General features: G+C 40.3%; 1 protein-coding gene across 1 annotated transcript in view; it reads left to right on the top strand.

Moving 5' to 3' along the window:
- Nucleotides 1-10,614, top strand: part of LOC116395389 (serine/threonine-protein phosphatase 2B catalytic subunit alpha isoform-like) — a 25,529-nt gene extending 14,915 nt beyond the window's left edge. The window contains exons 7-13 of the mRNA XM_031869258.1: nucleotides 5,079-5,156; nucleotides 5,285-5,379; nucleotides 7,303-7,428; nucleotides 7,561-7,641; nucleotides 8,304-8,388; nucleotides 8,595-8,692; nucleotides 10,218-10,614. Of these exons, the coding sequence (XP_031725118.1) occupies nucleotides 5,079-5,156; nucleotides 5,285-5,379; nucleotides 7,303-7,428; nucleotides 7,561-7,641; nucleotides 8,304-8,388; nucleotides 8,595-8,692; nucleotides 10,218-10,342 (688 nt within the window). The 3' untranslated portion in view covers nucleotides 10,343-10,614. The remainder of the gene's footprint in view (nucleotides 1-5,078; nucleotides 5,157-5,284; nucleotides 5,380-7,302; nucleotides 7,429-7,560; nucleotides 7,642-8,303; nucleotides 8,389-8,594; nucleotides 8,693-10,217) is intronic.
- Nucleotides 10,615-11,827: the final 1,213 nt, after the last annotated feature.

Here is an 11,827-nt window from a genome sequence, read left to right as displayed (position 1 = left end):
ATACAATGTAGCTTCTTTACATTCTAATAGAATGTAAAGAAGCTACATGTAGTAGAATTGTCTTTTGAAGATGAACAGGACATTTTTCAGTTTCCAGTAATGACTGGGTTGTTACTTTCGGTGCTGCTTTAGTATTGATCATGTTTTGATATTTGAGTCATTTAGTGGATGATCAGATGGAGTTATGATGGTAGCAGATTCAGCTTGAGCAAAACCTTTGCCTATTGTGTTCAAATCAGGCCCATAGGAGTTTACAAGGCAGGCGTCCTTTCTCACAACACTGACCTGATGCATCAAGTGGATATTCTTTGCTGAACACAATATTATGCATTTGCCCTCTACATCCTCTAGTTGGAATGAGCATACTTATAAACGCACTGTTACAACTCCTTCATAGTGTCATATTGCTTTTAGTAGAATTATGATGATAAGTTCATATTAGATGCAAAAGTATACTTATGTACAATATATTACGTTGAACATTGTTGCTCCTGGATGGATCACAGCCAACCCAATTATTTTCAACACAGCTCCATGTCCTTGGTCATGGTGCCACAGCACTTAAAAGAATAAACTTCATAATTCTCAAAATTCTGACCCTTTGCTTTTTTATTAACAGCATTTACTTGTACTTTTACTTTCAATACTTAAGTACATTTAATATCAGAAAATTACTTTTGATACTTAAGTACAATAAATATCAGATACTTTAAGACTTTTACTCAAGTAGTATTCTAATAGGTGACTTTTACTTTTACTGGAGTCATTTTCCAGTAAGGTATCTTTACTTTTACTCAAGTATGGCTTTTGGGTACTTTATACACCACTGGTCAAGGGTGACATTTGCCTCATGATGAAAAAGTTCCACTGACGTGTTAAGTGCAGACTTTTCTGTTTCATGGTATACATTTCCACAGAGGCAAGATCGCCTTGTTACTGTGAGTTTACAAAAGCAAACTGTTGTGACCGTGGCTCACTGGCTTAAGAGGGTTGTCTGGTAACTGCAGGGTCAACGGTTCGATCCTCGACTGGGATGTGTCGAAGTGTCCCTGAGCAAGACACTGAACCCCCGGCTCCCCGGGCGCCTGTCATTGGTAGCCCACTGTTCCCTACAGGGATGGGTCAAATGCAGAGGTCAAATTTTGTGTATATGTATATGACAATAAAAAGGGTTTCTATTCTATCTTCTTCTAAAAGCAAAAGAAGCAGTTGTTGAGTCTTAACTTCCCCTTTTTACTGCTGTTAAACGGTCACCGATGAGAAACCATCTATTCACTGTGAGAGAGGAGCTTAGTGAGGATTATTCTGTAGATGTGTGGAGGATGCTGCTATAATAGTCATCTATCTCCCCATGGCTTTGTTCTGCCTTCACTCTCAAACTTACCTCTCCATCATTATGACTCTTGCCAACTATACGGCATGTATGCAGCACAGAGAATCCTGGGGATTTTGGGGAAATGCAAGAAAATCTCCATCTGAGATAAATGTATGTGTTTGAGAAAAAAACGGGTCCTATAAAATACAATCAAATATAGTTTGGTTATTTGACTTTAGGCTTTATACTGACAATGACTGATTGTTCCAATACATGAACTGTACACGCAAACACACACGGATGCATTGGCCAGTATTGTTTGACTCCCTCTACGTGTGTTAAATCAATACCGAGCATTGTTCACACGTAGCCATGCAATTGCTTGTTCCTCAGAGCTGAGAGGAATGTTAGAAATAGACGTAACTTGTAAAATCCTTTTCTACAGTACATGCCAAGCCGGGCTGCTCTTGGTTTTTTCTATTAAATTGTATCTTTATATTGACAACAACTGAACGGATATATTGTAGAAGACTTGTTGGAATAGGAGATTCTCCAGCCCCCTCTTTTGATGAGATAAAAAAAATACTAAAACAGTGTTTTAAAGAAGCTTTTATATCATACATCGTATTCATCTGGAAGCACTGTTGCAGACTTCTGATGATGTTATGTAGTGATGCTGTAATGCTTTAACACATAAGGCTTTGTATTAAGTCTATTTCATATAATACTGGCTACACTACATGTTAAGTTACACAATATGTAACCTTGTCAGAACATATAGTATTATTTAAAAAATGAAGCAAGTCTGATTTCTTGTGCAGTAATTGTAATTACAAAATATGATTCTGCTCAGTAATTAAAGTTTAAGAGTTTTTATATATCGGGGGCGATGAATGTGATGACCACCAGCCCCGACAGATGGATTTTCTTAAGGGAAAGAAAAAACCTCTCAGTTTCACACTCACAACACAGCACTTCCATCTCTCTCTGTCTCCTTCGCTCGTACTCAACTTGTCAGATTTCTCGCTCTCTCTCTCGCTCACAGGCTCACCGACACATAATTGTGTGTTTTCACAAAGGGGAGAGAAGGAATGTGAGCCGCAGGCAAGCAATGTGTGTGTACCGTGTTCCCTCGCAGTAATCAATAAATACCGTTGGAGCGGACCAAGAAATAAATTAGTACATAGTGCACGGTGGGATCTGTATTTTTATGTTATTACATGACATTTGTGCCAGTACTGTGCACAAGGAACAGAAAATACTGCTTTATAGCTATGGCAAAAGATAATTGTGAGAAAAGTGTAATGCAAAAATTGCCCTTATTTCTAAGTCAGAAAAGCACCGTTGGTGTGTTTTACATTTTACAGTTCTAGCAGGGTGTACTGTCAGCCATAGTGGAAAGGGTTACAGCATATCCATGTTAGTGTGTAACGCAGCTATTCCTGTAATTTATATACTGGCCACCAAGGGAATATTAGCCATGTGACCTAGATATATGAGGATGGCACAGTTTCGCCAGGTGCTCAGGGCACACAGCAGCCTCCTTGTTTTTTTCTTCCGGTACAAACCTTTGAGCACTTAAATATTTTACACTTGTGAAAGTTTGATGGGTGCATGGATGGCAGTGACTGTAAGAAAGTGGACTGTTGCTGGGAGAGCATGTACTGTATGCTACTGTAGGTCTGGAAAAAATAAAAGTGACGGGGGTTGAAGCCATTTGTTGATTATCAGTCAATGGTCAGAGAAGTAATCAATAATTTTGAATTATCATTTACGATCATTAATGAAGGACAAATGTAATGTACAAATGAATTTAATATCTGACTGTTGGTCAAACGACACAAGATATTTTATCAGCATAATAGATGAATAAAAAAAATTGGCAGATTAATTGAAAACAAAAATAATTAGTTATCTGCAGTGCTGTACTAATAAGTGAATAAGTGAATATGGATCATTGCAAACAGTAATTAGCAGATTGAGACTAAAAGGTTTTCACATCTCTAAATGATAGCTTTAATAATAGTCTTTCAATTTGTCCCATTGAACTCTTTTAAGTGAACATTGATGTGCGAAAGCCTTGCACCGACAGAATCTGTGGTGTTTGCAGTGCAGTCGAGGACGTGTATGATTTATATTTTACATTTGGTGCTTTTGGCTAAAGCTTTCACCCAGAGCATCTGTAAGTGTCTTCTTCATTAGCGCTTTGTTCAGCACTATTTTGACAGGCTGCACAGCTGTTAGTGAACATATATTATGCAGTGTTCATTCAACCTCATTAACAATTATCAAAGTCGCTAAAGAATACATTTCCTAGAAAGATAGTTAAAGATAGTTTGATTAAATAATCAAGCAAATGTTAGCAGCATCATTTTGTAAGTGGGTTGGCACTAACGACTGACGGATCTGAGGACATTTTATCTTGTCTGATGTTTATCTGGATTACAGCAGCTGGAAGAAATAAAGGAATCACAAAGGACTTAAACTAAGACAGATTGAGTTGTTTCTGAATTGAGGGCATTCCAATTTTAAAAGAGCTAATCAAATTGTAATTCATAATCTTTTTTTTCCTCTAACCCAGGAGACATAGTTTGAAGGGAAGATACAGTGAATGACATAACACAACCTTCTAGGTATTATATAACTGTGGTGAGGGCTGCGAAATGGAAGGCTACATTCACACTGCAGCTGGAAGTGTCCCAGTTCTGATTACATGTCCCTCCTGTGTGACACAGGTCGGATGTTTTTCAGCGGGATCTTACGTTCTCATTTTTTCTTTGGAGACAAGTTCTGGTCCTACATCTGCTCCATATCTGCTCCATCACTATGCAATAGTCTGAACTGTCAGATAGGAAGTCATGTGGTTTTTTTTTTATCATCTTTCTCCGTGGGACAGCTCATTGTCCATCTGGCCAGACAAACATGGAGGACGACTTCGGCATGCAGCCAGTGGAGAGATAACAATCCCAATCAACAAATCCTGATCAAAAATATCACAATAAAATACTTAATGGAACAGAAAAGATCAATGGGATCAAAATCATCAGAAGAACAAAAACAATTGCAATAATATAAGGTGAAATATATATTCCAAAAAAACAAGAAAAAACCTCAATACTCGCATTGTATTTTACCACTACACACAGAAACGGTATGACAAGATAAATGGACCTGGGAAATTTGGACCGCAGCAGCAGGAAAGGTGTGGCAAACAATATTATTACTTTCCAAAGGTTGTCCTGAGGCAACATTATGACTTGACAACTTGAAATATGATATAATATATGCATTGGATATATACGTATGGGTTGCTTATATGTTATGTCATGTGTGAGTGTAGCATCGCGCTCAGTTTGGCTGAGCTACCTCGCAGGCTTCCCCTCCTTTCAGGCACATTTCCTGTCAGCTTAGAGCTGGGGGCAGGAAGCTCCAACCGAAGCTCATACGGGGTTAGTTTGTTTTTAACTGCAACAGGTAGTTGTTGGATTGGTTTTCACACCCTTGCATCATCCTCAGCCAGGCTTTCATGAATGCATTCACGAGTGATACATCTTTGTTCATTTTCTGGTGAGTGAAACTGAATGTGAAATTAGTAACCTGCAGTATGAATGAAGTTCAGTTGTGTGGTGGAAATGAAAATATTTTAAAAATTCTGTGTGCTTAATTGATTTGTTCTCTGTCATACTCTTTTTTTAATATTACAGTACATTAAAAGCATTCTCAGTGACGTCTCTAAACCCCATTTTTATTAAATCTTTTCCAGTTATCCAGCTGTATGCGAGTTCCTGCAGAGCAATAACCTATTATCTATTATTCGAGCTCATGAAGCACAAGATGCAGGGTACGTTATCCCTACAACACACATTACAAGACACACATATCCACACAAACACAAATAGACACACATTTACATATATAAAAACAAGCTCTGCTTTTTTTTCTGTCTCCACCTCCACCTGACCGCCAAAGCTACCGGATGTACCGCAAAAGTCAGACCACTGGATTCCCATCCCTCATTACCATCTTCTCAGCACCAAACTACCTGGATGTTTACAACAACAAAGGTCAGAAAATCTCTTTCTTCATTTTATACTCGTCTTTGATTCAGTTTGTTGTTTCCATTTGCAGGTCTGTCCTCTGTGTCTGCTTGCATCCGTATCACATCTTTGCACAGTGTTTTCTCGAGTCACAGAAACGGGTCTGAATGATATTAAATGTGCCATATTCGACATTCAGAGCATTAACATAGCAGTAACCAATTTGCAATGTAAATATATCGATGGAGTACGAAGTCACTCTCCCTCTGTGTGTGTTCTTATCCAAGCTTCTCCTTGATTTGTTGACATAGCCAGACTGGCTGCGCGTGCTTTTAGTGCATGTTAGTGCATGTGAGCGTGCCCCACTGGTTAGCCAACGGACCCTGCTCTGCTCTGCTTGCAGCTGATAATGCTATCTGGACCGACGATGTCATAACGTAAGTGTCCGGTTCCCTCTCAGGTAAACACCGTTAACTCTGACAGCACTGTGCTGATGTTTGTACTGTTGGCACCGTTAGCTGCGAGCCGCCGGCTCAACATGTCAACATGTTGAGAGCCGTTGAGGGGCAATAGAAAATGCTCCTTATCTCATATTTTGCACCTTTAAGCGATGTCAAACAAGACTAGGCAGAGACCTAGTGTTTGGCTTGAACGTGTATGCTCAATGTGGGATAGTCAGCGGCAGTAAACTGAATATTTCCTCTCCGGGCCGAGAGCAACACTCTCTCCCTCTCGCTCAACCACACACTCGCTACGCCCACACTACGCAAAAACAATGAAACTGGGATACAACACAACAAATATGAATCCATTCTTATTATTGATTAATCATTGTATCAGGACATATGGTATTCATAAGAAACTCAATAATAACAATAATAACAATGTAACAAAATGAGAGAAAGTCAAGAAAAATGACAAAATATATTATAGAAATGATAATTTAACAGAGAAGGTAGACAATAAATCACATTTCATTGAGGAAGTGGATCAGATGATTGATCGCTGAGGCAAAGACGTCACCAACGGAAAAACAGTTGGACTCATTTTGAAAGAGCAATGGCCAATTGAGAAACTCCAACTCAACCGACCAATGGTGTAACTTCATCACTCACTCAGTGACCGACTAACGCGTTTATAGAGCTTTGCTGCGGTCCAGCCAATATTAACATTCCTGGATATTTCCATAGATACATCATATCATTTCTCTGGCTATGTAAAGTAGACAGGCAGGCTTTGAGACATGACTTTGCTGTTAGATTAAATGTTCCGATTGCAGTATCTCTGCAACACCTGCATCTCGAGGCCTTTCTACTGCATCTGGGGTAGCTTTCATGAAAAACACTTCACAAGTGATACAAATAACTACCATGGGCTCCTTTGACTTACCTATTAAAATGGTTTTAACAGCACAAACTGGAGTGTACGGGTTAATGTATCTGCATCTAGCTTGTGAGCAGGCATGAGAATGCATCAGGGTGCCCCCGTTTGTTTGTGTTCTCAGATCTGTGTCTTGGTTGCTATGGGCTATGGGAGATGGGGAGCGTGGGAGGGACTGTCGGCATCGCTGACTATCTCCATGTGGCTTTATCCCTCTTGATGTAACAGTGTCAGCAATCCCTGGCCTCAGCTAGGCCATCTAGTGGTCAAATGTCTCATTTTCTGCTCTGTGTCTGCTCTCACACATGCTGCATGTACAAAAAATATTAAAAAGGGTAACATCACTGAGCATGAATACATTTGAAGAGAGCATTTATGAATTTGTATACCACATTATAACTTTCTTTTTAGCAAAAGACATCTGATACTATTAAATATTTTTATTTAAGTAGCATTATTATTTCGTAGCAGGCTATTAACGGGACTATATGGACTAAATGTTACTCTACTGTCTCCCCTCTTCTTCTTCTTCTTCTTCTTCTTCTTCTTCTTCTTCTTCTTCCCCGACAGCTGCTGTACTGAAATATGAAAATAATGTCATGAACATCCGACAGTTCAACTGCTCACCACATCCCTACTGGCTGCCCAACTTCATGGACGTCTTCACCTGGTCTCTGCCATTTGTCGGAGAGAAAGGTATCAAGCGTTTCTAGAACAAACGTCTTCTGACATGTGGCAGGTGTTTTTAATACAACATCACCTCCTAATCCGTCATCTTCGTGGCTGACCGCTCAATTGACTTCCCCTCTTACTCTATTTCTTCCCCAGTCACAGAAATGCTGGTGAATGTGCTGAGCATCTGCTCTGATGATGAACTCATGATGAATGATGAAGATGAGATATTTGATGGTAAGACGTTTTGTAAATACTTACTTGATAATGTCTCATTTATACTTTGCATTGTGGGTTACATTCAGACTCCAGGCAGTAGGAGGTCTTTCATGGAAGGAGATCGGCATACTTGGGCTGGATTTTGGGCTTCCTTTGCTTGTGCCAAACTTGTTTAAAGGTTTGATCACTAACAGGCATGAGAGAAAATCAGGCGTGAAATCATTCTCCTTTCATGTGCTTTTAATGATGTCATCACCTTTTTTTTTTTTTTTACACTGGCTTGAATCCATTGTTGTTACAATACATGCAGTAAATTGTCACGTGATCTTGTAAATTAAAACTGTAACAGTATCGTGTGGTTCATCAGAAAAAAAGATACAGATTTGTGCTGTATTGCTTTAAATAACTAAGACAATGTTTATTGCATCAGAGAATCTCTGATTCACTACATGGAGGCTATGAGTCTGCAGTATAGAGTCACATGGGCATATAATTACAGTGTCTAATGCATTACAATGGCCGATAATAACAGTGTGCTTTACAATAAACGTGACTATTATCCCAGTAGCTTATGCATCAAGAAACATGTATTGACAAGTTTCTCATGCATTATATAGGCTTGTGCATCGGTTGCATCAGAGAAGCCTATAATGACAGTATGTCTATGTATTTCTTTGCAGCCAATGCAGCTGCAGCACGCAAGGAGGTGATCAGGAACAAGATCCGTGCTATTGGGAAAATGGCCAAAATGTTCTCAGTTCTCAGGTAGACTTTATGTTTGTATATGTGAATGTCAGTATGATTGCATATTTTCACGTTTTGAAACGGTATCAGGTGTTTCTGTCTGTGCATGTGTGTGAGTGTGTGCATCCACTGTTGTCACAATGGGGGCACAAAGTTTCTTTTCTCCAGTGTGATCCGGGTTCAGTGAAGTTTTGTGACCTGTTTGCCTGCCTGTGTGTTTCCTGCAGAGAGGAGAGTGAAAATGTGTTGACACTTAAAGGCCTGACGCCCACTGGCATGCTGCCGAGTGGGGTTCTCTCTGGAGGCAAACAGACACTGCAGAGTGGTGAGTACAAGGATCAGCATAAGCCTTTCCTCTACCCTCTACTCCATCTTATTTTCATAACCATTCTCAGTCCTACCATTGGCCTTACCTCTCTCTTTCTCTCTTTCCTTCTGTCACTTAAAGTTGAGATGTAATGAAAAATGCCCCTTTAACCCTTTTAGTCATATTGTGCACCTATTTAAAAATACATGCAAAAAATAACAAAAAAAAGAATGTCTTTGTGTTTTCCAATTGGTCTACCACCACATCCATCCATCAGTCAATCTGCAGCTTTTAGCGACAAGGGAGGAGTGTGTGGGACCGCAGTCCTCTGTAGCTCTGTACGGAGCAACATTCTTTGCCCGCCCACTTTTGTGCCTTCAGATCAAATTCACAGGATTTGACGTAAATCCCACATGTACAACCCTCAAATACTCCGTTTAACGTGGATATGATCACAGTACGGACGCTAAAGATGCTCTAACTTCCGTACCTGGAACTCTAAATGTAGAGCAGCCATGCAAGCTTTGTTTTTTAGCCTCTTAGCAATGCTCTAACCACATTTAAGCTATGGAAGAAAAAACAAAACTGCCTTTCCATATTTCTGTCTGCAGAACTCACACCAACATAGCCCTATAGGCTAACTAAGTTGCTACAGCTGACGCGTCAGCCTACAAATGCCTATATTTAGACACCCAGCAGACACAGAACAACATGTAAATCCAATTCTCACTTGTCTACTATTCAATCACATTCTGGACACAGCTTGGTCAATCAAATGTGAGAAAGTCTCTCTGTAGTTTTCTCAATTGTTCAATGCTGATTTACAGTGGGATTGGCAGTACAAGCAACCACAAAGAGCCATTGGATTCAGCGTTAAAAAGTATTTCCAGTTGGTCCCGACTGCGTAATTATGAATCCAACTACATTTCTTGGTAAGACCCACCCTGCAGAGACGATTGGTTGAGGTTCGAGATTGACCTCGAGTAGTTAGGGTCAGGATAGCTCACTGGTCAGGGCATAGGAGCTGAACAAATCAGGTTACTGTGACCTTGCCGAGCACGGACGCCGGGCCAATCCTAGCACTTGAATGCTACACAGGGTGATTCTTGCCAAGAAAAGCGGTGGGATTCATATCAACGTGTCACTACTGGTGTGCTGACAGCAAGCTATTATTTTACACTGACTTCAAAATGTAATAATTTGTGAAATCCTCTTAAAAGATCTAGTGCAAAGTAAGAACAAGTCATTTTTGTCCTCTTACCTAAAGTCTATTGCAGCCTCAGCTCAATCTATTACTCTTTCTGTCTCAATATATCTATCCTCTCTCTTTGGATCTATTTTTTTTATTTTTCATACCTAACCCATGATTGACACTAATTCTCTCAGTATTTAAAGCATGGCATATTCCTCTGAGTTTGGCTGCATTGCCAGTGAACATGTATATCACATCTGGCTTCACATGAGCCGCCTGTTCGCCGGGGCTGCATTTTACATCTGCATGGCTTCATCGGGAGTAACCTGCTCCCCTCCTCCACTCCCTCAGCCACCATTGAAGCCATTGAAGCCATCGAGCCGACTGATGAGGATGGAGAAGGTAAACCTTTGCCCCATCTTCCACCCCTCCACATATTGTCAGGGTGTCGTGCTGCAGAGGTCACCTGCCACTAACACTTCATGCACACAACAGCTCACACAACAATAACTCCCATCAAGCATCTCAAACATTTCACAGGACAGTTTGATCCCGGGATTGCCTGGATGGCTATTCTTTTCTAATGGGTGCCTGAGTTGTAAAGAGGAAAAACATCTCACAATTAGCAGTACTTGCAGGGTGGGGAGCTGGTGAGGGATTGTGTTCTCGTCACTGTTTGGTCGAGGTACCGAGGAGGGAGGGGGAAGTGGGGAGATAACACAGGATGTTGCACACTTAATACACTATTGTCCTAGGCCCCTCACCCACTGCCGAAACCAACACAGAGAGGCTTAGTACCAACAATGATTGTTTGGATTTGGTCATTAGAAACTGGAAGAAAAAGGGAAGGAAAGGCAAAATAAAACAGCTTTTTAAGGCACATTCATGATAAATTAAAACACTGCAAAGTCAAGTGCTGCTAAGAGATGCATGACTACAATAATGCATTGTTTTTGGTTTGGCTTGTAAATGGCCTCCATCTGGTCCTAAAAAAGTGTTGCATGCCCAAGAACAAGAAACAGACCAGAGCATCGACATGAAATACGCATCATGAAGCCTCAGGTCCTCATGATATGTCGAAGGTAATCATTGCTCACTAACCAGGAAGCTTCGGTTATTAGACAGTAATTTACAGTACTAACACAAATATCTATTTTAATTGACATGTACAGTATATCTTACATAGTTGTAGACATTCATTGTTTAGGAATGTGTCTTTTGTTTATCACAATGTGGATTAGTTAGTTGGCTGCATTTTTGGATCATTTAGAAAACAAATGATACAAATGCTTCAAGTCACAGGACTTTGTGGACATCTTTCCTCTTATTCAATGTATTTTCTGTTGGAACTGAATGCTGGGGTGGGGTAAGTAAACTGAGGGAGTTTTAAGTTTTAAATGTGTAAAAAAACAGTGTATGAGTTGATGGACTGTACAATGTTAATCTGCACCTCCTGTAGCAGTAAGCAGCAGTTTATACATGCAGATAACATGTCAATGATGCCTCCAAAAAACAAAAAAGCAGCTCCTTTCAATTAAACACTTATGCCGCATGCAGGCAAGGACTTTTACAACTCAGTTTTTGGCTTTTTTATGTTGTTTGTGTGGCAAAGAAGTGCCACAAGGAATCTGTTTCAAATCTGTTTCAAAGGTCTCAAATTGCAGCAATAACTGAATGGCATTAACCGGTAGTATGTAACCCTGATTGCTATTTTAGGGGGGAAATACTCTATATGACATGATATCAGGAATATTCTGAGACTGTGCCACTTCAAGGTGAGCCTGATACCGTTATATGTGTTTTCTCCTTTCAGCCATCCGCGGGTTCTCCCCCCAGCACAAGATCGCCAGCTTTGCGGAGGCCAAGGGCCTAGACCGCATCAACGAGCGCATGCCACCTCGCAAGGACGGGGTGAACCATGTGGGTCAATCCATGGGAAAGATGAATATGTCAGAGGCAAA

This window comes from Anarrhichthys ocellatus, unplaced genomic scaffold (genome assembly GCF_004355925.1).
Source record: "Anarrhichthys ocellatus isolate YVR2014 unplaced genomic scaffold, GSC_Weel_1.0 scaffold46, whole genome shotgun sequence".
Taxonomy (NCBI): domain Eukaryota; kingdom Metazoa; phylum Chordata; class Actinopteri; order Perciformes; family Anarhichadidae; genus Anarrhichthys; species Anarrhichthys ocellatus.
This window is presented reverse-complemented; position numbering and strand designations above follow the sequence as displayed.